The 26492-nt window shown below is 52.3% G+C and overlaps 1 protein-coding gene across 2 annotated transcripts in view; it reads left to right on the top strand.

Moving 5' to 3' along the window:
• Positions 1–363: 363 nt before the first annotated feature.
• The window catches only part of LOC113889841 (acyl-coenzyme A thioesterase 11), a 50519-nt gene continuing 24390 nt past the window's right edge, over positions 364–26492 (top strand). The window contains exons 1-2 of one of the 2 annotated variants that reach the window (XM_027537152.1): positions 364–856; positions 26080–26284. In XM_027537152.1, coding sequence (XP_027392953.1) covers positions 824–856; positions 26080–26284 — 238 coding nt within the window. In that variant the 5' untranslated portion in view covers positions 364–823. The remainder of the gene's footprint in view (positions 857–26079; positions 26285–26492) is intronic. The other variant, XM_027537151.1, reaches the window with a different exon arrangement.

Genomic DNA, 26492 nt, shown 5'->3' with positions numbered 1-26492 from the left:
GAAATCCCATGTGTGTGTCAAGTCTGCCTCACCATGTCTCTTGCAGAAGTGAGAGGGAGAAGGGAAGATCCTGGTGGTCTTTTAGTCACTAGTGGCTACAGAGGGGCTGGGGTGGGCGCCCGGGGGCTGAACTCTGTGGTGCCCGTGGTTGGAATTAGGTAGGTGTCACTTTTAGAAAAGTCACACTGCCTATTTTAAGGAAGTGAGGGGGTGTGCCCTGGCCCTGGCCAGCAGCTGCTTGATGCTGGCAGGCCGGAGCGTGAGGCGGCACCCCAAGGGTGAAGAGTCCTAGCAGGTGGCTCTGGTATCTCTCTGGGAGGCTGCTGGCAGCTCCCTGGCTTCCTGCCACCTTCTGGCCTGACCCTTCGTGGATGGATGGAAACCTGGTGCCCGTTCTGTCAGTTTTCCTGGCTGGGACTGGGAGTGATCCCAGAGCAGAGACCCTGTGGGGAGGACGGCAGGGGCTAGCAGTGGGGGTGACCAAGTTTGGCGGTGGCTGGAGGTGTAGTGAGTGTCCGGCTGGCTGCCCAGTGGGCGGGCACAGGGCCCCTGACATGGCTGTGGCCCAGCTGGCAGGCTCTCTCCTTCCTCTGCGCTGAGCGGCGGGCACAGGAGCCTCTGTGCGGGGCTCTAGGGGAGGAGGGCAGTCTGAGAAAGGGCCCAGGCTCAGTGATAAGGGCTGGCTCAGAGGGCTGGAGCCGGGAGGGGGAGGAGGAGTGGGAGGCGAGGCGATCCCTGCGTTCGGAGTTGGAGCCGGCTGTCAGAGTCTCTGACCAGTGTCTCTCCGAGGAGGGTGCGACCAGCTAACGGGGCCTCCGCAGCAATGATCCAGACTGTTGGAAATCACCTACGAAGGGTATGGAGGGTGGGTGGAGGAGGGAGGTTTGGAGGCAGACGGGAGGGGACTGGAGTCTGGGGATCCCAAAAGAGAACGGAAGTTTCCATTTGAAGTCAGAAGTCCTACATCTTCTCTCTCCCTTTCCACTGGCCATTTTCTAGCCCTCTCTGCAAGGAGAAATTTCAGAACTCCTGGGCTGGTTCATTATAAGCAACAATCACCAAATAAGCCCCAGGGGCCATTAGGCCGACTAGCTGGGTTGTGTAGAATCATCTTCAGCAAGTTCTTTGCATCTGGGATTCTATTCTGGGGGTGCGTGTGTCTCCCCATGGAGTTCCATGCTTGTTTCTGCTGGATGACTGAGCTCTGTGGTTCTGTGGTGTTTAACTCTCAGGGTTCAGGGCTCGAAGGGTTTGGAGCTGCTAGAAGTTACAGGCTAGGGGTGTGCATGTGGGTGAGTGAGTATGGCAGACTGAAACCGAAGGGTTCTTGGGGACAGTGACCTCTTTGGGAGAGCATGTGCAGGACCAAGTGAGGGCTGTTGGGAAGGTGTTCTGCAAGGTAACCTTGCAGAGAACGTTTCCCTGAAACCTCTTAACAGGGACTTTAGAGCTGAGATTGGATGCTGAGGCACCAGACAGACCCAAGTGCTCAGTGGTCCCTGGTGGGGGCCTTTGATTTGGTAAATGGAAAAAGGTTCAGGAAAGACTGGCAGACGTGCTATGCTGGATGTAGAGTGAGTGTTCTCTGAAGACATTTTGGGGGAAAGCCTTTAAAAAGGGGTAAATAAAGACATCTCTTCTCCACTCCCTTCCTCTATCTGCACGACTACCACTCAGCCCAGACCTCACCATCCCCAACTGGCCCAGCACCTTTCCTTCCCTGCTTCCCTGTCGCAGGTCCACCCCCTCCTACTCACCCTCCGCTACAGAGATGCTTCTAAAAGGCAAATGTAATTATTCCTCACCTGTTCAGAAGGCTGCCTTGGGTATCATGCTCACATTCCTTACCTTATATAAAGGGATCTTGGTAATCTGCCTCTGCCCCCCTTTCCCTCCTCATTCCCCCTTCCCCATGCCTCTGTGTTTAGTATGGCAGCCATACCGAACAGCTTGCCACTGCCTCAGTGCACCACGCTTGTTCCCTCCTCTGCAAGAGTCTCTCTGCTAAGTGACCCCCACCCCCACCCCACCGCCAGACTCCCCACCAGCTTCCTGCGAACTTGTCTCCATGATAAGTTTCTTCTGAGCCCTCCAATCTGCTCAGATGCTGCCTCCTCTGGAAAGCTTTCCCAGATTTCTCTTGACATGACAAGCCCCTGTGCTAGCTCCTTCCCACCATGGATTGTGTGTGGAATTTGCATGTCCATCTCTCCCATCACCCAAGGCAGCTCTTGGTATTCCCAGCACCGGGTTGGATGTGGCCAGGCCTGGGAATGTTTAATGAACCAGTGGGCACAGGCAGCTTCTCAGTGAGACCAAGGATGGGATCTGAGCATCAGGGCTTCTTGGTCCCATCCCTGAGTGCAGGGCAGACAGCCTCTTCTGGGTGGGTAGGGCTGTCTGTGTCTTCTCTTGACCCCGTTGTCTTTAACCCTTCGTGACTCTTTTCCCATTGATCCTCATCAGTAACTGGGGAGAAGGCAGTGGAGGAGCAACATGTCTTTATCACAGAGATGACAGTAGTAGCAAATCCTTATACAGCTGAGCATGCTAGGTATCATATCAGATGCTTTGTGTTTATAACTCCTCCAGTTCTTTGTGAGGTAGGTGCAGTTATCATCTCCACGTCCTCCATGAGGAAACTGAATCTCCTCATGAGACTCAGAGAGGTTGAAGACTTGCCCAGTATCACACTGGAAGAAAGTGGCAGGGCGGAGATTTGAACTTGGGCAGTCTGGCTCTAGAGTTTGAGCTCTTAGAGAACTTAAGGCTAGGCCCGATGAAAGCTCAGAATGGGATTCCCACCCACGTGTCCCAGCTTGGAGCCCAGCTGGCATTCTGCTTCCCCACATTTGCCCCCGCCCGCACCCTGAGTCTGGTGGAAGTGGGGTGGGCATGGAAGTTGGGCTCACAGGCTGGCACAGGTGGGGTGGAAGTGGGGTGGAAGTGGGGTGGGAAGTGGGGGTGGGCATGGAAGTTGGGCTCACAGGCTGGCATAGGTGACCCCATACTGGCTGAGAACACTGTGCCCTTGATCACCACCTTTGGATTGCTGCCTGAATGGCAGCTCTCCTTGCACTCCCCTTGTTTCCTCCTGAGTTCTCCAAGTTCTCCTGGAATACAGGAGGAGACCATTCTCTGAGTTTGTTCAGTTCAGTTCAGTCGCTCAGTCATGTCCGACTCTTTGTGACCCCGAGTTTGTTACCAAAGCGGTTTTCAATAAAAAGCAAGCAAACCAAAAAACTCCACCAAACTCTTCCCTGGGGACAAAGAGAACTGTGTTAAATGCAGTCCTCAGATAACCCACAAGCCCTGCTTCACAGGGTTCCAGGGCCCTTGTCAGGATCACATGGCACTGCAAACAGTGAACATTTTGGAGTCGGCTCTGGCTCTCACCTGTTCCTGGGTACCCAGTGAGCACTGGCACGTGTGAGTGAGTGAGTGAATGAGGTTGCAAGTCTGATGCCAACCTAGGGGGACGAGGCTGGAGGAGCGCTGATGCCCGTATGGAGGTGCTGAAAGGGTCGTTTTTCCTGTTTCTCTCAGTGGAGACCCTTCTTCCCCATGCAAGTGGTCAGTCTGTACTGGGTACTGAGTCCTGTCTTCCTGGGTTGGCAGGGACCTGCAGGCACCTTGTGGGAGGCTGTGAACCTCTATTAAACCTGGGTTCTACTCCTGTTCGGGCAATTCCCCAAGGGGCCCAGGACTTCAGTTACCCTGGGAATGAGGATGGGGTTGTTTGTCCCAGTTTTCCCTGGCAAGCCTTACACCCGGTGGTGCTGCTGGCAGGGTGGTAGAAGACCAGATACAGCTGTGGGCATCTGTGCACGTGTTCACGAGCCCACAGACCTGCCTGCTGCTTCCGACCCCCTGTGGTAACCCCCTGCTTCACCTTGAACCTGAGGACAGCTGTTGGAACCGCTCCCCAGCCCCACCCCCAGCCTCAACTGGGGTCTAGTTCAAAGTGTGGGGAGGTTTAGGACACAGTATTTGGCCACCTCTGGATTAATATCTCATCTTCAACCCATTGTTCACGCTTAACCTTAGGCCAGGTGCTCCCCTTTTCTGGTTGTTCTCTGAGGTCTCCATCAGCCTTGACATCCTGGGGGTCTGGATGTTTGCGAAGGGTTTGTGCACCACTTTGAGATTGGTCCTGACAGTGAAAAGCAGGGGCCTGGCTTCCTCAACTACCCCACTGAGTGGTGGGGGAAGAGAAAACCCTAGACATAAGATAATGTGTCTCTCATGTAGCAGGAACGCAAAAACTTGTGAACAAATGGGCGGCCATGATGGCTCAGAGGGGGCTGAAGTGTTCCCAGAAGTCTTCCCAGAGGAGAGGAAACTCGGACACTTAACTTCAGCCTATCTGGGAGCCACATCTGAACCCCAGTCTCCGCCATGGGTGGATAGACCTGGTGTTCTTAGTCTGTTTGGAGGATTCATCTCCATCCTTCAAAACCCGGCCCAGCCATCATTCCCCTTCAAACCTCCATCCTTCTGCTCCCAGAGTTAGTGGTGTTTCCTTGGGATGGTGTGTTGGCCTGAGGTGTTTCCTCTACAGTGATTAGCCTGTGTCAGGGCTGAGTATTCTGTGATGAACCCAGGCTGTTGTGAGCTGACAGCTAATGAGGGAGACACAGTGAAAAGGTAGCCAAAGAAATATACAATGGAAATCTGTGATAAGAGCTGTGAACAGTAATAATAAATGTCATAAATGCGAGCTAGGTGACAAGCTTGCATTACCTCGTATATTTCTTATAACAAGTCTGTGGAGTAGATAGTGGTGCTGTGCCCATATTAAAGATGAAACTGAGACAGAGAGGTTAAGTAACTTGCCCAAGGTCACACAGCTAGTAAGTGGCACTGCTGAGATTAAACTCAGGTTGTCTGGGGAACAGAGAACTGTTAGAGAATAATGAGAGAGGTCAGAGAGAGTTCTCTGACCAGGTGACAGCTGAGCAGAGACCCAGCGGCTGAAAAGGAGGCAGCCATGGGGGGAGTTGGGGGGAGAGCATTCCAGGCAGAGGGAATAGCATTCATTTGCAGGCTCCAAGATGGGGGGAGCTTGGCAAGCTGCTAAAGGGAGGCTGGCGTGGCTGGGAGTGAGTGAGGGCAGAGCGGCTGGAAGGGTCTGAGGCAAGACTACGATGAGCTGCAGGCTGGGGGCCTGGGCCCCGTGAGCAGGGTTTGGGGTTTAGAGTGCTGTGAGTCCTGTTGCCCTGCCCACCAGGCTGTGCACTCCTTGGGGCTCTCTAGAGCCTTGGTGCTAAGGTGTGTAGTCCCTGCACACTGAGCTCAGCAGCCCAGGGAGACACATCAAAGGAGTTCCTCTCCTCTGAATGGCCTGTGCTATGAAGGTCCCCACTGCTTCCCATCCACCCTGACAGCTCACAATTGGGAAGTGGACCGTGGGATCAGCACCCTGATGCAGGCAAGGCACAGAGAAGTAAGGGGAAGTGCAGGGCTTGTATCGCTGGCAAGAGACTCAGAACCCCTACCTGCTAAGTGGGACCCCTTTCCCAGCCTTTGTCTTGGCCACTCAGTAAGTAGCCTCACTCTCCCACCCAGACTCACCCATGCCAACCTCCTCTGCCTACCTTCACACACTGACAATGCAGATTCAGAGCTGACCTCCTGCTTCAACCTCATACACACTATGGCCTGGAGAGGCTGCACCTCTGCCCTTCACCTGTGCCTGGTCCAGGAGCCTGGGGCCAAGCTGGACAGTGCAAAGTGTTAACTGCCTTTGCGATGCTCACTCACTTCATCTTTGGAGGCCTTTTCCTGTGAAGCAGGTCTGTTCCTGCAGATCTTGTTAGATTGCTGGCAAGATTAAAGGCATTGGAGGAGTGTAGAACTTGACACATAATTGACTATAGTAAATATTGGTTCTTTTCTTTCTGTCTCCTCTGGACTTCAGTTTCCTTAGTGGGTCAATGACAGGGTCAGTGGGTTGGGTGATATGGTAAATGCTATCTTTTGTTGAACACCTACTGAGTGTCAGGCTTAGTTAAACTTCCCAATAGCTCTGCATGGCTGCTGGTTTTCATCTAGCTTTACAGCTGAGAAAACCAAAGCTCTGGCCCCGAGTCACTTAGAGTGAGTTAGAGAATTCGAAGTCTTGTCTGATGCTAAGCTGCAGCTGGGCAGGGGCCCCGGTGCTGTGGCTCTTCTCCTTGTCCTGGGCTGACCTGGCTGAGCCGAGGGACTGACACCTCTGTCTGGTGCCTCTTGTGTCCTGTGGCTCCAGGGACAGATGGTGCTGCTGGCTGGGTCCTCTGCCAGCTCCCTGGCTGTGGGCCTGCATGTTCCTGCTGTTCCCAGAAGCAGCCTCCTTGTGGGTAGGAGGTGGCATCGAGCAGTGGTGGAAAGGACCAGAGTCCAGCATTTGGGGGACACAAGGATGAGTCAGACTGGACCTGTCCTCAGGTACCCCCTAACTGATAGACTGAGGTTCAAACCTATGATGACAGCACGGTGTGGCTGGGCTGTGACAGAGGGAAGTGCAGAGGTGGCCACTCACAGCCTATAGGACAGGGTGGTCTCCCTGGAGAGGATGATGGGGTAGCTCAGCTTTGAAAACTTTTCCAGGTTAGAAAGCACGGTCTAGGTGGAGGTTTATAAAATGTGGGAAAAAGTCTTTCCAAAGGAATAGGGAGAGCATTTGGCACTGACCCCTTGAGGAGTCCCTCCCTCCCTGGCCCCCTTGCTTATATAATATGTATCGTGCCTGGGCCTTCTTTGGTAGTAATAATCTGCTCTCAGCAAATCAGACTAATTAATAGTAATTAATGTGAGTAGACATTAAGTGTTAAGCCTCTCTTTTGGAGAGGAAGCCTAGTGAATGAGTAGAAAGAGCTCTGTTAGTGAGAAAAGCAAAGTCCCATCTCCACCACCCAGAGCTGAGTGGCCTCAGGTGGCCTGGCTTCAGTCCCCTCGTCTGTGCAAGAGGGAGTGTCGTCCCTCTCAGGGTCCAGTTGTTGTTCCGTCGCTCAGTCTTGTCCAGCTGTTTGCGACCCCATGGACTACAGCACTCCAGGCCTCCTTATCCTTCACCATCTCCGGCATTAAATGGCTTGTGGATACAAAGCCATCATATAATGTATATAAGTGCCTGGAACATAGTAGGTGCTCAAAAAAGTATAGTAGATGACTTCCTTGGTGGTCCAGTGGTTAAGACTCTGAGCTTCCACTGCAGGGGCTGTGGGTTTGGTCCCTGGTCAGGGAACTAAGATCCTGTATGCTTCACCATGCAGCCAAACGAAAAAAAAAAAAAAGTATGGTAGACTGGTGGGGGGGGGGAGGGAAAACATTGGTCAGAGGGTACAAACTTTCAGTTGTAAGATGAATAAGTTCTGGAGACCTGAAGTACAGCATGGTGACTGTAGTTAATAATAATAATGTCTTATGTACTGGAAATTTGCTAAGAATGTGGAGCATAAATGTCCTCCCTCCTCACCCCAGAAAGGGTAACTGATGTGATGGATGTCTTGATTTGCTTGATTGTGGTGGTCATTCCACAATAGTGATATAGTGAAGTCGCTCAGTCGTGTCCAACTCCTTGGGACCCCATGGACTGTAGCCTACTGGGCTCCTCTGTCCATGGGATTTTCCAGGCAATAGTCCTGGAGTGGATTGCCATTTCCTTCTCCAGGGGATCTTCCCAACCCAGGGATCGAACCCGGGTCTCCCGTATTGTAGACAGATGCTTTATATACATATATCCAAACACCGTGTTTTGCAACCTAAATGTGTACAACTTTTATTTGTCAACCGTGTCTTAATAGAATTGGGGGAAAAAAAATTATGGGGAGGCCCTAGTTCTCTACAGAGACATGGGACCTGGTTCCTGTTCTCAAGGAGTTTTTTTCCTCATATGTGCGCCCACTTTACAGTTTAAAAGGGACTGTGTTTTACCTGGTCCGGTTGTTCAAAAGTGCAGAGAGTCAGCAGACTGGTGGTGGGGGGAAAAGGGAAAATGTTGGTCAGAGGGTACAAACTTTCAGTTGTAAGATGAATAGGTTCTGGAAACCTGAAGTACAGCATGGTGACTGTGGTTAATAATAATAATGTCTTATGGCAGCACCCTTGAGGTGGCCCCTGGAGGCCCATCCTTCAGGATGTGAACCCTGGCCTCTCCATCTCTGAAACCGGCTCTGATCCGCCCTGGGGTGTGGCCCTGCTCCCAGGCCCGGAATCCAGGTCAGAGGTCAGGAAGGGAGTGGCTTTCAAGTCTTCCTAAAGCAGCCTCAGATTTACAGCATACTTCAGGGCTGAGCCAAACCAGGTGGGTCTCAGTTTCCATTTGATCCCTTGGAGGGGCTGTGGAGAGACCCAGCTCCTCTCCTTCTCTGGTGATACTGCCCCTCAGAGCTGTGGGAGGGATGGTGGTCTGGAGTCGGAAGGCTCTGGCTGGTTCAAGCGGCTACTGGCTACCTTTTCCCAGCCTTAGTTTTCTCATTGGTAACACATGGACTTGGAGGTAATAATGGTCCCTGTCATTTGAGCCTGCTTTGTGTCAAGGAGGGTAGCTCCATGATGCATAGAGACTGGATGGCCTGCCTACAGGCTTTGAGAGTGGTGGAGTGTGTGGGACATATGGGCCTGGGGAGAGGAAGGGACCCAAAGACTGAACAACTTTGGGTCGAGGGAAAGGGCAAACGCTTCCTCCACCCCCACCCTGAAGCTAAGAGTAACTGGTCCCCACCCACCTGCCCTTGCTTTGGAAGATAAAAGTGGAGCTTCCAGGCTGACAGACTAAGAGGAGGTAGGTCTCACTCCTGCTTAGACTGGTTCTCAGCGAGACTGGGAGGGACTTCTGAGCCCGGTAGGCCCTCTGAAGAGGCCATGGTGGGGGAAATGGTGATTCCCACAGCCCAGGGGAGATGGACTGGCCAGGGACCACTCCCTTTCCAGCTTTCTCCATATCACCTGGAAGGCAGGAGAGCCAGGAGGCAACCTATGGAGGGTCTCCCAAGTGCCAGGCTTTGTCTGAAAAGTCGTGCGGGCTGAGTGATCCGATCCCCCTCCAGGGCTGGCATCCCCTGGGGCAGCACCCCTGCCAGGCTCTGGAGTCAGAAGAACCCACGTCCAGTCTCTGCTCTGCCTTTTACTGGTCATGTGTCCTTGTGTGGATCTTTCCATGTTCCCTGAGTTTCCTTTTTCGGTAAAAGGAGGACTCCTGATTCAGGGTGCACTGGAGAATTAAAGACCCCCAAGGACTAGGCCTGGCACGCAGAAGGTACACAGTAAGTATCAGCCATAGATTCTGAACAGTGGTCTTTGAGCTTCTGGGAGAGCAATTTGGGGACAGCCCCTGGGCCATACACAGGTGGCTCTCTGCACATGGAGACCTGTCTCTTACTAGCTTTGTCCTTGTTGTTGTTCAGCCGCTCAGTCGTGTCCTCCCTGCATCCTCCTGTTCTGTCCTTCTCACACATGGATGCTATCAGCAAGTCATGATGATTCCACCTCCCAAATACACCTGGGTCCATCATCTCTCTTTGGACTGCAGTTGCCCACAGAGGAGTCTCCCTGCTTCTTCTCTCACCCTGCAATCTGCCCCCACACAACAGCATGCGTGGATGCTCAGCCATGTCCAACTCTTTGACCCCATGGACTGTAGCCTGCCAAGCTCTTCTGTCCATGGGATTTTTTCTAGGCAAGAATACTGGAGTGGGTTGCCGTTTCCTCCTCCAGGAGATTTTCCTAACCCAGGGATCGAACCAGTGTCTCCTGCATTGGCAGGTGGGTTTTTTACCACTGAGCCACGTGGGAAGCCCCATACGACAGCAAAGTGATATTAAAATGCAGGTCAGATCAACTCTCTCCCCATTCACAGCCTCCAGTTCTTCCCATCACATGTGGAGTAGAATCCAAATTCCACAGGAACTTTAGGCTTTGGGCAGTGTGGGACTAGTTTGTTCCCTTCTCCCTGACACTGCTCCAGCCTCACTGCCCACCATACTGCTCCTCTGGCAGCCAAGCTTGTCCCTGTTCCTCTTTGGGCTCTTTACACACTCTGCTCCCCTGCCTGGGACCCTGTGCCCCCAGGGCCTTGCTCAGTCACTCTTGCTGGTCTCATTCAGATCTTGGCCATGACCCTTGATCACCCAATCTAAATTAGCCCCTTCCGGTCCACCACCTTGTCTCTCTTTCACATCCGCTGTTTTTCTTCTTTTTATTTGTTTATTTGGCTACACTGGGTCTTCCTTGCTTTGCGTGGGCTTTCTCTGGTTGCAGTGAGCAGGGGCTACTCTTCCTTGCAGTGTATGGGCTTTTCACTGTAGCAGCTTCTCTTGTTGCAGAGCATGGGATCTAGGCACTGGCCTCGGCAGTTGTAGCTTGCGGGTTCTAGAGTGAGGACTCAGCAGCTGTGGAGTGCGGGCTTAGTTGCTGTGCATGCGGCGTGTGGAATCCCCCCAGACAAGGGATCAAACCCATGTCCCTTGGCAGGGAAGCCCTCTTCTTCGTTTTAAAAATTGAAATATTTAAAAAACAAAAAGAATTGAAATATAGTTTATATATAATGTTGTGTTAGTTTCATGTGTATAGCAAAGTGATTCAGTTACACATATATATTCTTTTTCAAATTCTTTTCTAATTATAAGTTATTGCAAGACATGGAGTATAGTTCTCTGTGCTATACAGTAGGGCCTTGTTTATCTAGTTCATATATAGTAGTGTGTTTTTGTTCATCCTGAACTCCTAGTTTATCCCCACCCCACCCCCATCCCCTTTGGTAACTTTAGGTTTGTTTTCTATGTCTGTGAGTCTATTTGTTTTGTACATAAGTTCCTTTATATCACTTTTTTAGATTCCACATATAAATGATATGTGATATTTGTCTCTCTCTGCCTGACTTCGCTTAGTATAATCTCTAGGTCTGTCCATGTTGCTGAAAATGGCATTATTTCATTCTTTTTTATGGCTAATATTCCATGTATGCATGTTCCATGTCTTCTTTATCCATTCCTCTGTTGATGAATGCTTAGTCGCTTCCATGACTTGGCTATTGTAAATCGTGCTCCTCGCTGTTTTCCTTCTTATATCACTTTTCACTCTAAAATGATCTTGTTCCTTTGTTTATTGTCTGTTCGTGAGTGGAGAGCCTGGGTTGGTGTTCAGTGCTGTACTCCCAGTATCTTCTTGAAGGAAGGAATGGAGTTTTAAAAAAGATTGCTGTTGATCCCCAGCCAGAATTAGCCTTTTTCTAACCTCGTCCACTCCTATTTAGTCTGGGTTTTATTCCTTACCAGGACCCCCCTGTCCTGACTCAGCCAGCCCTCACATCTGTAGCCAGAGGCCTGGCACCCAGGCCATATGCAGCCCAGCCCTCTCGCTGTCCCTCCTGTTGCCTGACTGTCCACCCTGTGCCACCCGCTGTCCCCTCTGTTCTCCCCTCCCTGGGCTGGGCCTCACACTGCCTGCCATACCCCAGTGAGAGGCTGTCTCTTCCCTGCCACCCAGTCACTCCTGTCTTGAACACGTTCCCGCCTCTCACCTCCAAAGAGGCCTCCAGCAGCCCTCGGGCCCCGTTTGGATGCAGCAGGACTTGTCACTGTTGAGCCTGTGGATGGAGGAAACCATGAGGCCATTTTTTCAGAAACAACCATAAAGCTGGCGCCACCCCAGCACACATATATATGATCTGTGTTCAGTTGTGTCTGACTCTGTGCAACCCCCTATGGACATGGAATTTTCTAGGCAAAAATAGTGGAGTGGGTTGCCATTTCCTGCTCCAGGGGATCTTCCCAACTCAGGGACCGAATCTGCATCTCTTGCGTCTCCTGCATTGGCAGGCGGATTCTTTACACTGAGCCATTTAGAAAGCCCAAGCACACGTATATCCTAGAGCAAAGTGACAGCAACAGAAAAACTTAAGTGCAGGTTGATAGCATGACTCTTACTCATTTTCATCTGTTTGGTTTTCTATCTAAAAGTTACAACCTTTCAGGTGGCCATGTGTGACCAAGTGTGTCTTCATTCAGTCCTTTAACCAAATGTTGAACAGAGCACACAAATATGGGAGATGGCTCCCAGGTTCAATTTAACTCACGTCTACTGAACACTCACAATATTCTGGGTCTGTGCGAACGCAAAAATATGTCTATTCCTGCCTTGGTAAACTCTTCCCTTGTGCCTGGAATGCCTTGTTCCCCATAAACCCAAGCTGGTTTCTAGTGATCACTGCCTTCTATTCCAAGAAACCATTTCCTTAGTGAGGCATCTTGAGCCTTTCAGGGGCCTGGGAGATGAGAATTTGTTGAGTCTGGTTAAACTGTGAGTGGTCATCTGGGGGAGGCCCCCATGGAGTGCCACAGACACCATCCTGTTCAACATCTTGATCCACGGCTGAAATGAAGCCCTGATGGTAGACAGATGGCATGTTTTATTTGGAAGTGACTGTCCCGGGATGGGGCTGAATGGCCCATCTGATCCCCACCGTTGCTGGGAGCTTCCTGCAGCTCTCCACTCCACCCGAAGCCTGGGTCCTTGCCCCGAAGCTTTCTGTGGGCTCTGCCAAGGCTGCCTGGCCACTTTGAGTGGGCATCTCTTACCCTAGGGACCAGTGCAGGCTCTTCGGTTAGGATGATTTCCTGTGTCCTTCGACAATGCCTCTATACTTTTAGATTCTTTTCCATTATAGGTTAGTGCAAGATATTGAATATAGTTCCCTGTGCTATACAGTAAGTCCCTGTCATTTATCCATTTTACATACATTAATTGTTGCTGTTCAGTCGCTAACTTGTGTCTGACTCTTTATAACCCCATGGACTGCAGCACGCCAGGTTTCCCTGTCTTTCACTATATCCCAGAGTTTGCTCAAACTCATGTCCGTTGAATCAGTGATGCCATCCAACTATTACATACTCTGTCATTTCCGTCTCCTTTTGCATTCAATCTTTCCCAGCCTTAGGGTCTTTTCCAGTGAGTCGGCTCTTCATACCAGATGGCCAAAGGACTGGAGCTTCAGCTTCAGCATCAGTCCTTCCGATGACTATTCAGGGTTAATTTCCTTTAGGATTGACTGGTTTGATCTCCTTGCTGTCTAAGGGACTCTATATTAATATTAGTGTATATTTGTTCACCCCAAATTTCTAATTTACCCTCCTCCCCAGCCCTTTCCCCTTTGGTAACTATAAATTTGTTTTCTATGACTATGGGTCTATTTCTGTTTTGTATGGAATCTAAAAAAATGATGCAAATGCCTTGACTTTTTAATAATATGGAAAGCTGGTACTTTTTAAGCACTCTTCAATCCTCACTATGATATTATTATTCCCACTTTACAGATGTGCAAAGTGAGGTTTAGAGTGGCTTAACTAATTATCCAGGGAGACAGAGGCTGGGCCAGGATTCCAGCACAGTCTGTTTTCCTCTTGCCAGCCCCCTGTGCCTTCCTGTTTTTCCTTTTTCTCTCTCTGCCCTGATCATCCCTCTTTAACAAGCCTTTCTTGTGGGCTCAGATTTCTCTGAGACAGTTCAGGGCACATAGGGGTGGGGATGAGACTAGGCCAAGAATGATAAGGCCGTCTTACAGCCAAAGAGCTTGAGGCTGAGGAAGGCCCTGGAACATGGTAAGTGCCCAGCAGAGAACCACTGGGCCGTCTGCTTCAGCTCAGCAGACCCACCAGGGAGTAGGCCAGGCCCAGTTCTCACTCCCATCCTTCCACCTCCAGACTTGGGGCCTTAGAAGCAGCCCCTGGAGGGTTGGTGTCCTCTTGGTAGACCTCCTTCTGTGACCCATTCCTCTCACAGTATAAGGAAGTGTGTTGTGTGGATGAAGTCACACCTATTATGGCCACTCTGCTCTGCTTGGGACTGATTTCTTGAACACTCTCGGGGCAAGAAGTCGGAGTATGAGGGGAGGGGCAGGAGATCTGGTGATCAGAGACAGGCTGGGCCTCAGGGGAACTATGGGGACCTGAGCAGGAGACTGAGCCTGTAAGTGCTGCTTGGGGTTGGGACAGGGGCCCCGCCTGCTGGGGAGGGCAGATGCTGTCCCTTAGCGGAGGGGACTGCAGGCCCCAGGGCAGCAACTGGGGCCTCCAAGGGGCCACGGGGCTGTTAGCTTCCTGGGGCAGGAAGTCCCAGCTGTGGCCAGAATCCCAAAGGGCTGAGAGCAGCTCAGGCTTGAGGAATGTGAGCAGTGGGGGAAGTTGGGAGGGGGCCCCTTTCCTGCCTTCTTCACTTCTCTCTCTGGTGTGTGTGTGTGTCTTCTACTTGCTTTGTTCCCTACCAGCATCCATTCTTTGACCTCTTGTTTTTTCTATTTCCTCTCTTTCTTTCCCTTCTTTCCCTCTTTCTCTTTGTAACCCATCTCTCCTCCCCTCCATCCCTCTTCTCCTTCTCTCTCCCTCCCAACTTTGTCCTTCTGGAGAGGACTTCTGGTCCCTGTAACTGGTGTTTCCAGCTCCAAGGTAAACGGGCTTGTTTGCAGGATGTCTGGACCTGGCCCATCGCCTGGCTACCCGTTGCCATGGTGACTTGGAGGCGGTGTCAGGCAGGAGTCTTGGCTGTCTAGCAGGGGGAGCATGAAGGGCTCTGATGAAGGAGAGAGGCTTGCCCTCCTCTTCACCAATCCTGAAGGGCCCACCCCACTGCCAGGGGCTCCCATGGAGGGGTATTGCCTGTGAATGTGGGCTCCAAGCTGGGTACTATTGGAGAGGGTTGACTGAGAGGCTGCAAAGTGGGGACCAGTCACACTTGGGGTCAGACTGCCTGTGTGCAGACCCTTCCTGCACCTTTCTGGGGTCTGCTGGAGGTAGAGGGTAGGAGGTGGCAAACAGCTCCAAGGAAGAAAGCTGCAGGGAGGCAGCTGTCAGTTGGGGAGGGGTAGATAGAAGAACTCTGACAGGCAGACCTGCTGTCAGCAGAAGGGGATGTAGACACAGGGCAAGTGTCTACATCAGCAGGGAGTGAGCCTCCTGTCTCAGAGAGCAAGCAAGCTCATGTTGGACAGTCACTGGGCAGGGTGGTGGTGGTAACTGAGATATCTGTGTCTGAGAGGGCATATGTAGCCATCCATGAGGTTTTTTCCTACTCCAGAGAGCTGAGGATTTACAAAGCAGTTTTTGGCTGACAGAGAGCTTGCAGTTTCCACTCTGGAGGTAGCCACCTCTCTCCCTCACAGGCTGCTGACTTTGAGTGTCTAGTAGGACAAGTGCCCAGAAAAGGCAATGGCACCCCACTCCAGTACTCTTGCCTGGAAAATCCCATGGATGGAGGAGCCTGGTAGGCTGCAGTCCATGGGGTCGCTGAGGGTCGGACACAACTGAGCGACTTCACTTTCACTTTTCATTTTCGTGCATTGGAGAAGGAAATGGCAACCCACTCCAGTATTCTTGCCTGGAGAATCCCAGGGACGGTGGAGCCTGATGGGCTGCTGTCTATGGGGTCGCAGCAGCAGCAGGACAAGTGCCTGGATGCTGGACTATGCTGGGAGGAGGTCATGATACCATCACTGTTTCCTGCAGAAGGTGTGAGGGTCCATGGGGAGGAAGCTTCCCTAGGGGCCCCGCCTGGCATGTGTGGGTGAGAAAGGGCCTGAATGCTGGGGACACAGCAGTAAACATTCTGCTGTGTCAGGCTAAAGAGAGGCAATTACAGCGAAGTGCCCAGCTAGCCTTAGCCCTTGAGTTAAACAGACATGGGTCCAAGTCCTGACTGCCCTTTACTGGCTATAATGATTGTGTGTGTGTGTGTGTGTGTGCATGGCACTTAACCCTTTTTGAGCCCCTCTTTTCCCATCTGTAAGATAGGAATAATAACAACATTTAACTATCAGGGCTGTGTGGGGATTGAGAGAGAAGGCGCAGAAAATGCCTGGCGCCCCACCTGCACATATCAAGTAATTAAACAAGGGAGCGTGATTGTTGTCAGTCTCCCCTGCATCCCTTTCCATTTTATAAGCAAGAAAGTTGGGGCCAGAGAGATTTAAAAACTTGCTCACGTGCCATCTGTTGTTCTGCAAAATGCTGCAGGAACAGTGCCCAAACAGTGTAGAGAAGCAGAACTGAGGATGTTGGCTGAGGCTAATTTGAATCCTGGCCCCACACAGCCAGTCCCTGCAGGTTCTGCCTGGTTGCCAGGCCCCTGCTACCCCTCCGTGTAGCAGCATTTCCCAAGTAACCCCTGTCTTGCTCTGTGTGGGCTGTCCTGTCCCTGTGGGCAGGCCCTACTCAGACTCAAGAAGTGCTGAAATGAAAGGAGAGCTGAGCCACTGAGGTTTACAAGGCACGTTCCAAACGCCACCTTCCATCTCCACATTTTGTTTCCCAGCAGTGATAAGCCTGCTGGAGGAAGGACAAGTCTGGTCCTGCCCAACTGCTCCATCTTCTCCAGCCTCCCTCACACGTGCACCACACCTCACAGCTAACTGGGTGCTTTAGTTTCAGGATCTCCTTTATTTATTTCTAAAAACATTTATATATTTGGCTCTATCGGGGCTTAGTTGTAGTGTGTAGTAGGCTCAGTATTTATGACATGGGGGTTTCGTTGCCCTGTGGCACGTGGGATCTTAGTTCCCCAAACTAGGATCGAATTCGTGTTCTCTGCATTGGAAAGTGGATTCTTGACCACTGGACCACCAGGGAAGCCCCTGGCATCTCCTTTAACCCTTACTAGTCTTGGATGACGATGGGGTGGGGATTGTCCTCTACTTCTCATTAATTTACCTAAGGATTGCCAGAGTTCAGGCCCTTTTGCCTTGGGCAGACAGCCCCTGAGCCTCCATTTCCCCATCCATACCAGCAGGCAGTCGTTCTCTATCTCCAAACCCTTTTCACTCTTGGTGCAGAGGCAAGGGTTGCCCTGTAGATAGAGGCAGGGGGCCTCACTTAATCCCTGCTCTGTGGTTCAGCGCTGGGCGACCTTGGATTTGGGACTCCTCTGGATCACCTGTGTACCTTGCCTGTGATAACACCTCAAATGTTTCTTATGGATCGGATGAGATAGGAATGGGTAAGCATTCAGGAAATGCCCTCCCTGCCCTCTCTGGCCCTTGGCTGACTCCTTAATGGGGCAGGAGGAATTCTCCAGATGACTCAGGTGTCAGATTTCAGACAAGCTATTTTTACCCTTGGGGGTGGAGGCAGACAGATGATGTTCCGACTGTTCTAGGATGGGGTGAGAGGTCAGCACTTCTAGTGGGGAACTTCTCTTGATTTCATGGCCTACATTCTCTCTGCCACATGGGGTGACACTGAGAATTGGAGACCCTCTGAACCAACTCATTCATTTGGTCCACAGTGAGCCAGGCTCTGTGCTGGGCCCCGTGGACACCAGAAGTAAAGAGGGCTCCTGCCGATGGATCTTTGTGTCCAGTGTCCACCAAATACTCCCACAGTTAAATGAATGTTGTCATAACGGAGCACATTGCAGAGTGGAGGTTCCTGGGGCCAGGAGCCTGAGGATAGAGGGAGAGATAATGGAGCCGAGGGACCGGTAGTCATTATGGAGGTGGAGAGGAGAGGATGAATGCTCCAGACAGGGAGTAAGCAGCGGCCTGAGGGGTATGAGGAACTGAGAGACGGTCAGTTGTCTGGGGGTATATGGTGTGAGCAAGACTGGGGGTGTGGCTGGAGGGCCTTGTGGGTCTTGTCAAGGAAGTCCTTTGTTGTTCAGTCACTCAGTCATGTCCACCTCTTTGTGACCCCATGGACCGCAGCACACCAGGCTTCCCTGTCCTTCACCAACTCCCAGAGCTTGCTCAAACTCATGTCCATTGAGTCGGTGATGCCATCCAACCATCTCATCATCTGTGGTCCCCTTCTCTTGCCTTCTATCTTTCGCAGCATCAGGGTCTTTTCCAATGAGTCGGCTGTTTGCATCAGGTGGCCAAAGTATTGAGTCTTGTCAAGGAGGTCCTCCCATAAGCCAAACAATTTCATGGTTTGAAAAGAGTTCTTGGAGACTCTCTAGTTAAATGCTCCATTTGACAGATGAGGAAACTGAGGCACAGAGAGGCAAAATAACCTATCCAACGTCTCCTGAGGATGATAAGTTGATGGATATAAGTTCCACTTATATTGAGTTTTATAGGAAGGCACTAAACTGGAAATGCCTCGTGAAGCTCTACCTCCAAAAGAGGTGGGCTTAGCTCACACTTTCAATTATATCCGCTACCCCACTTCCTTTCTTGTCAGATTTAGGGTCAGGGGCAGGATGAACATGTTGAAGGCCCTCCCATCCCCCTCTGTCCTCACTGGGAGAGCACAAAAGCTGACCAGCCTGCCATAGGCTGTGGGCTCTGGGCAGGGACGCAGGGTACTGGCCTCTTTTCTCTCCTTGGTCACTGACTGGCTGTGTGACATGGGTTGGTTTGCCTCCCCTCTCTTGAGTTTCAGATGGAAGAGTCTCTTCATCTCCAAGGCCTGTGGAGATAGGAGTGTGGGCTTTGGCTGGTAGGTCTGGGATTGCTTTTTTTTTTTTTTGCCATACACACAGTTTACAGGATCTGTTTCCCCCACCAGGGATTGAACCCAAGTAACAGCAGTGAAAGCCTAGAATCCTAACACTAGGCCACCAGGGAACTGCCCTGGAATTGTAAAATAAAATTTTTTATTTTATTTTGTTTTTTTTTGCTGTACAGCAAGCATGCAGGATCTTAATTCCCTCACCAGGGATGAAACCTGCGCCCCCTGCAGTGAAAGCATGGAGTCTTAACCACTGGATCCCCAGGGAAGTCCCATCTTCTGGGATTGTCTTAAATTCTGTCTGTCACGTCTCAGGTGCTCAGAAGCAATACACTGGCTCTCACAGCCTTGGTTTGTTCATAGTAAAATGGGTAGAATAACAGTGTGTTGTAGGATATATATGAGAATTACTGAGAGAAGACATGTGAAAGCTCCTAGCGTACAACTTGGTACATAGTAGATGTTCAATAAGTGCTAACCAAATGAATGGCATCTAGGAGGTTCTTAGTAAGAAATAATGGTTTAATTCTCTACCTTCCTCACCCCCAAATCTTGGAAAATGTCAAGTGCCAATACACCCTGTAGCTAGAAGTAAAATGAGGATGTGCCTACAGGGCACTGGAGACCATTATTTATCTTCTAGAATGAAGGTGTCATCTGATGACATATGGCCATCAGCAGCCTATGGAACACCGATGTCCTCCCAGCCCTCATGCTGGCTTCACACACAAGTGCACCCACTTTTCATCTCAGAGTTTGGTACCCACTACTACCCTTTTTACCCTTGTCTACTGGGAATCTCAAGGCCAAATGAAATTCTTTATGGCAGCATCTTTGTGCAACTGGTTTCCTCGCGTGGCTTCCTTAGTGGGTCAGAGCGTAAAGAATCTGCCTGCAACCCAGGCGGAAGACCTGGGTTCAATCCCTGGGTCAGGAAGATCCCCTGGAGAAGGAAATGGCTACCCACTCCAGTATGCTTGCCTGGAGAATCCCATGGACAGAGGAGCCTGGCACTCTGCAGTCCATGGGGTTGCAAAGAGTCAAACACGACTGAAGTGACTTAGCACAGCACGTGCATTCCCGATGTAATCGCTCCTCCCGTATTTGGCTCTTAGCTCTGTTTGCATTTTGGGTCTCTGTGCATACTCAGGGTGTGTGCGTGTGCAGGCTGCCTCAGAGCCCTCTGGGGGAAGAAGACAGGGAATGGGATTGAAGGGTGTTTAGGAGGTTGACAGATGCTTCTGTGTTGCTGGTGGGAAGACTGCTGGGAGGCGACTGGTGGCTCTGAGAGCCTGGAGCCACGTTTGTGGGGACAGGGAAACAACTTGGGCAGCTCCCTCACACTCTGGGAGGGCCTGGCTCTCTGGGGGCCTGGCTGGTAGTGGGCCAAGGTGCTTCTCCCCAACCCCCAACCCCCCGGCCCGCCTTCCAGTCCCCGGCCCTTGGAGAGAAGCCTGGGAGGGAGAGTGGGAGGAGCAGGGCCATGTAGGGTCTCCTGCCCTGCAGCTGAATCCCTGCTTCTCTATCACTGGTTCTTTGAATTCTCACAGAACCTCTCAAACTGGCTACCAGTCTTGCCTCCTCACGGGGTTGCCATGAGGTTCTGGTGAACTCATGCGTGAGAAAGTACCGTGTAAACAGTCTGGTTTGAACTCTGTTTAGTAGTCTCCCAGCTATATTTTGGTAGGAAGCCCAAACTCAGCTTTATAATGCTAACCTCAGTGCTCAGTAAATGTTAGCCACGTGGCAGGTGCGTACTAGGAGCTGTGAACATTTGATCTTTAATTTCATCCCCATGATGACCCTGGATGTAGGTATTATGATCCCATTTCTTGCAGTTATGGAAGCGGAGGCCCACAGAGGTAGGCTGAGCAGCCTGCCTGAAGTCACATGAGTTAGTTGACTTGAGTCCAGGCCAGGCTGATCTCCAGGGGCTGTGCACAGCCCTGTGGCATGGTGAGTGAGCTGAGAGGTTACCCAGGCCAGCTTCTCCCCTCCAGGGCTGGTGGGCCTCCTCTGTTCCAGGCCTGCTCTTTGAGGTGGTTCTTTGGTTTATTTATATTTTTGCTGGGCTGGGTCTTCTTTGCGGCACATGGGCTTTTTCTCTAGTTGTGGTGCGTGTGAGCTGCTCTTGTGGAGCACGGGCTCCTAGTAGTGACATGTGGGGGTTAGTGACATGGGAAACCTTAGTTCCTTGACCAGGGATTGAACCTATGTCCCCTGCATTGGGAATGCAGAGTCTTAACCACTGGATTGGCAGGGAAGTCCCTGAGATGTTCTCCCTGCTGGCTGGTCTCCACATTTTCCTGCTGATCCCTGTAGGGCACACCCTTCTCCAGGGGTCTTCTTTGGTTTCTGGGGACTCTTTGCCCCACACCCCATCCCCGCCTCTGTCTCCACCCGCACAGGTGCCTAGTACTTTCCCACCTGTTGCCCTTTGCCCCAGCCACTCCGTCGCCCGAGCCCTGCTGCTCCTGCTTTTGTTTTCTGCTCTTCTCTAGTCCTTCTGTACCTCAGACTGTCCTCTTCCTCAAGTCTCAGCTCCAAGCCTGCCCTTGCCACCACTCTTTTCCTCCCCTGTAGGCATTAATTTGGCACCTGCTCTGTGCCAGGCCTACATCCATCCCTGCCCTGCGGGAATGCCTGTCTGCTAGGGCAGGTGGCTGTGAAAGCAGTGGCTGCCTCTGTCAGTGTTGTGATGGAGATAGTGAGGCTGCGGGGTCCGGGGAGGCCCTGACTCTCCCTGGGGAGGAGGCAGGCATGGGGAAGGGGCACTGAAGAGGGGGTAGGAGGAAGGACTCACTTGGCAGGTAGAACAGATGGAGGGGTCCTAGGCAGCGGTAGTGAGAGTGTGCTCTGAGAAACCAGGTGTGCTCTGGAGCTGGGAAAGCAGCTGTGGGGGCAGTGGCAGGGGCTACAGAGTGGGGCCTTGACCCTAAGAGCCATGGCGAGCCACTGAGAAATCTTGAGCAGGAGAGGTGCCTTCTCAGGCTTGCCCTTCAGAAAAGTCTGTGTGGCCCTACGGGTCAGAACAAGGTCCCAGTTGTGCAGACTGGGTCTAGCTTCCCCGGAAGGCAGGATGCAATAGGTTGTGGTTGTTAAGTTGGTGGATTTGGGTTTTGGAAAGAGCCCTTCAGTGTTGTGTAGAGGCCTGGAAGGAGGTGGAGAGACTGGAGGCCTGTGAACTGGCTGTGGAGGCAACCCAGTGAGTGAGCAGTGCAGGGGCCTGAGCGCATCAGAGTGTGGGGGCTGAGGGGTGGGGGGCAGACCAAGAGTTTAAGGAGGTTGGATCCCTGGAGCTTGGCTACTTGGGGGACAGAAGAAGTCCAGGTTAAATCTGTTGTGTGGGCCGGTTGTCCAGTTGCCCAGAAGGAGCCCTGTGGCCTAAGAGGCTTTCCCCTTTACTTTAGCCTTTCCCCCAGTGTCCCCAGCCATGAAAAGGTTGGACAAGGTGGCCTTTCTTGCTCAGACCCAGCTGTTCTGTCACATGACTCTGGCTGAGGAGAAGGGACACAGAGCCCACAGTGTAGCGGGCTGAGGCCTCGTCTGGGCTTACTCAATCTGGCCAGGACTGTTGCGGCTGGGCGCCAGTGCCTGGCATGGCTGCTGTCTGAGAGTGCACGTCTTTGCCCCTTAGATGCCCTCCCCACCTTCATGCAGGCTCTGTCCTCCCTGTCAGCTGTCCTGGCTCAGCCTTCCTGGCTGCCCCAGGCCCTGATTCTGTCCAGGGCTTCTGCTTTCCCCGTGACTGGCCCTGAGAGGAGTGGCTGGGCCCTGGGGCCTCATTGGCCAAACCCTGCTGGGCCCCCACACGCCCCATCCTCCCTGGCTGGCTGCCTGCCCACCAGGGGGTTGGGAGGCTGCCTGGCCCGGCCTGCCCTGTTGTGGCAGACTGCCTTGGAGCCCCAGGAAACAGTTGGAGTCTGGAGGCTGTGCTGCCTTTCCCCTTGGCTCATGCTTCAGGGGCTCAGCGCTCCTGCCTCTGAGGGAGGTGGGGCCACAGCACAGTGGGGCTTGTTCCTCTGCCAGCCCCAGGGTGGGAGCTCCGTCCTTCTCAGAGCACAGTATTTCCTGCCTGACAAGTGACAGAGCTCCTTAGCTTCCTTGTTAGAAAGCTCAGCTGGCCATGCCAGAGCCCTGCAAGATTAGACGCCAGAATCCTGGAACCAGGGCTGAGATACCTTGGAGACTGGCAGTCTCCCCTGGGCTGGAGGAGAAGGGGCTCAGAGGAGAGGGGACTTGCTTAGGATCACATAGCGCTCTGGGCCAGGGCTAGGATATGAACTCAAGTCTGCCTCTAGACATCCCTTTATACATCTTTGATGTGGTCCTACTGGGTTCCAGGTACTTCTAAGCATGAGAACTAGAGTAGGAGCTTCTCAAAGGACTGGCCCAGTTTTTCTTATAAGCTCAGTGTTTGAGAGGGTCCAGTACAGAGAGAGGGGCTTCTCTGGCAGTTCAGCTGGTAAAGAATCCGCCTGCAATGCAGGAGACTTTCCGGTTTGATTCCTGGGTTGGGAAGATCCCCTGGAGAAGGGAAAGGCTACCCACTCCAGTATTCTGGTCTGAAGAATTCAGAGGTGGAGGCCTGCAGTCTCTCCACCTCCTTCCAGGCCTCTACACAACACTGAAGGGCTCTTTCCAAAACCCAAATCCACCAACTTAACATGTAGTCCATGGGGTTGCAAAGAGTCAGACGCTACTGAGCAACTTTCACTTTAATACAGAGGAATTGCTTGGAGAATGAATGAGTGAGTGAATGAATGAACAGAATGACAAGGCAAAGATCCTGCCTCCAGGCATGTAGACGACAATGGATGGGACTTCTGTTTCACAAAACAGGAAATAGGAGGCTGGTAGGAGTGGGGATGACAGAGGATGAGATGGTTGGATAGCATCACCAACTCAGGGGACATGAGTTTGAGTAAGCTCCGGGAGTTGGTGATGGACAGGGAAGCCTGGCGTGCTGCAGTCCATGGGGTCGTAAAGAATTGTACATGACTGAGCGACTGAACTCAACTGACGAGTGGGGATTGGCTAGGTGGGAAGCAGAGAGGATTAGAACTCAGGTGTCCTGACTGCTGGTCTACGACTTTTTTGCCATCCTCACTTTCCTCGTCTGTAAAATGGGGTAAATGGTCTTTACCCTCTGCCTGCCTTGTGACGATTCAGTGAGGCAGTGGGTGAGAACAGGCTTGAACAGCAGGGACGCTGTGTTGGGGTGGGAGGCGTCTTCCCTGTGTGCACATCTGGAGCTGCCCAGAAACTCCACATACTCTGCTTTTCTTCTTCCCCCTTACTCTCTGCATCTTGCTTCCACCTTGCTTTTCTCCAGGACTTCTTTCTGGAATGCTTGTCCCAGAACTAGCTGTGGGAGGGGCTTGGGAAGAGTGTGGGTAAACACAGTCTGCCTGCCTCCTCCCTCTACTGTCTCCCACACCTAGAGTCAGCCACCCACATCCACATCCAGGCAGCCCCCAGCACATACCAGGCTGGAAATGCCTTGGCAATGGTTACCATGGTGACGGCTCCTGCTGCTTGGATCGCAGTGGTCTGGAAGCTGTTTGCAACAGCCTGGCAGCCTGGTGCCCGCAGGTCCCCACCCAGGCTGCGAGCTCCTGGGGCAGCTGCCCTCTTCTCTCTCATTTTGGTCCCCAGCATTGCACTTGGTATTTAGGGGCGCTTGGCAAGGAGCTGCCTCTCCAAGGAACCCACAAGTTGTTCTGGGTCAGACTAGCTTGGTTCAAATCCCAGGGCTACCTCTTAGGGGTCAGTGACCTTAAGCAAGTCAACTTGGTGTGTTTTGAATTTATTGAATTAGCTATGGAATCCTTGTGAGGGGAGCTATCCAAAGAGTATAACCCCCCAGAATGAGGCCCATCCTTTCCCTGAGCCATCACTGCCCCCATCCTGTAGCAGTAGCAGGGTCAACATAGGTCATAGCACTTTTTGCTGCTGAATCCACATCCAGGGCCCTGGATTCCTCATCTTGGGCCCCTGGAAGCCCTGCAGGCAGTGTAGTGTGGTGATTAGGACCTCAGTCGAAGTGGCTAGACCTCTGGAGTCACAGCTGGGCTTGGCACTTACTTGAGCTTCAGTTTTCTAATCTTTAAAATGAATATAATAATGTACCTCTTTCAGAGGTTTGTTGTATGGATAAAATTTGAATTAGGACTTGTAAAGTGCTTAGAAGAGTATCTGATACTTTATAAGCACTTTATAAGTGTTAGCAGGGACTTATCACCACAAGTGGCAATGGCCATGAAAATTGGAGGGCTTACCATTTGGCGCTAGTGGTAAAGAACCCTCTTGCCAAAGCAGGAGATGTAAGAGTTGCAGGTTTGATTCCTGGGTTGGGAATATCCCCTGGAGGAGGGCATGGCAATCCACTCCAGTATTCTTGCCTGGAGAATCCCATGGACAGAGGAGCCTGGGGGTCTACCGTCCACAGGATCGTAAGGAGTCAGATATGACTGAAGCGACTTAGCACCCACACATACATGAAAACTGGAACCCATGTGCCTATCCCTACTTGTCATTTTTCTCACACAGGCAGGTGTCCCCAGCTCTGTTCACAGTGTGATGAGGGAAAGCTGGCCAGAGAGACAGGATGGCAGGTCAGCTCCCCTTCCTCATCCCACCCCCTCCAGGGGACTGCCAGGCACGCCTACCTCTGTTGCCTGGCAAATGAAACTCCTAAGCTGGACCCTGGGCAGAGACTCCTCTTATTCATGAGTTCTAGGATTTTCTCTGCTGGTTCTCCAGCTGGCAGCTGTTCCAGCCCTGGTCTGGATCAGACAGCTGGTCAGTGACTGGCTGGAGCCTTCCCTGTCAGTAGAGCCAAGTGCTGACAACGGAGGAGCATCAGCCGAGGTGCTGCTTCCGATGTCATCTGAAACATGAAGAGCCCGAGGAAAGGGTCTTATGGGATGAGATAGGAACAGATCCCTGGGCTTGACTATTGTAGGGCTCACTGTGCTGTGTTGTGCTTAGTTGCTCAGTTGTGTCAGACCCTTTGTGACCCCATGGACTGTAGCCGCCAGGCTCCTCTGTCCTTGGGGATTCTCCAGGCAAGAATACTGTAGTGGGTTGCCATGCCCTCCCTCCAGGGGATCTTTTCAACCCAGGGATTGAACCCAGGTCTCCCATATTGCAGGTGGATTCTTTACCATCTGGGCCACCAGGGAAGCCCAAGAATACTGAAGTGAGTAGCCTATCCCTTCTCCAGGGGATCTTCCCAACCCAAGAATCGAACTGGGGTCTCCTGTATTGCAGGCGGATTTTTTACCAGCTGAGCTACCAGAGAAGCCCGTAGGGCTTACTAGGCCTCCCTGAATAGAGACGGGAAATCTTACCAGAACGAAGGTGAATCTGAGGCAAAACTTGAAAAAGCTGGTCTACAGATGAATTAATACTCTGCTCCATCCCTTTCTCCCCACCCCCTCCCTCAGGTCCAAGGATATGTTAACCTGGAATTTGTGGCCAAAAGGAAGCTGGGCATAGTAGGGGCATCCAGAGAGCCCCTGGGGTCTGAGACCCTGGGCTGGAGGGTGCTGGCCACTCTTGGAGTTGGGTTTTCTTGGCACGTGGTCTTGGGGATCTCAGGGGCTGGCAGACCTGGAGACTCTGCTGTGAGCTGACCATCCCACCTGCTCCCCAGGGCCTGGCCTCCGTGTTCTCCAACCGCACGTCCCGGAAGTCGGCCTCACGCACTGACAGCGACAACATGGCAGATGGCGAGGGCTACCGGAACCCCACGGAGGTGCAGATGAGCCAGCTGGTGCTGCCCTGCCACACCAACCAGCGTGGCGAGCTGAGCGTCGGGCAGCTGCTCAAGTGGATCGACGCCACCGCCTGCCTGTCCGGTGAGGCCGAACCCGGCATGGCTGCCCTCCCAGCCTTGGCCACACACACCAGGGGAGAGGCCGTTCCTGAGCGCCGCCCTCTTCTCTCATCCCTGGCTTCACTCAGGCAGCTCCACCTGCCTGTGATGCCCTCTTCAAGTTTCACATGCTCAGCTCGGGCCCACCCTCTTGCCTGCAAACCCCCAGGGCTCTGAGTGCTGGTCCTGGA

Source organism: Bos indicus x Bos taurus, chromosome 3 (assembly GCF_003369695.1).
Source record: "Bos indicus x Bos taurus breed Angus x Brahman F1 hybrid chromosome 3, Bos_hybrid_MaternalHap_v2.0, whole genome shotgun sequence".
NCBI classification, from domain to species: Eukaryota; Metazoa; Chordata; class Mammalia; order Artiodactyla; family Bovidae; genus Bos; species Bos indicus x Bos taurus.
The sequence above is the reverse complement of the archived record's forward strand: the minus strand, read 5'-3'. Positions and strand labels throughout refer to the sequence as shown.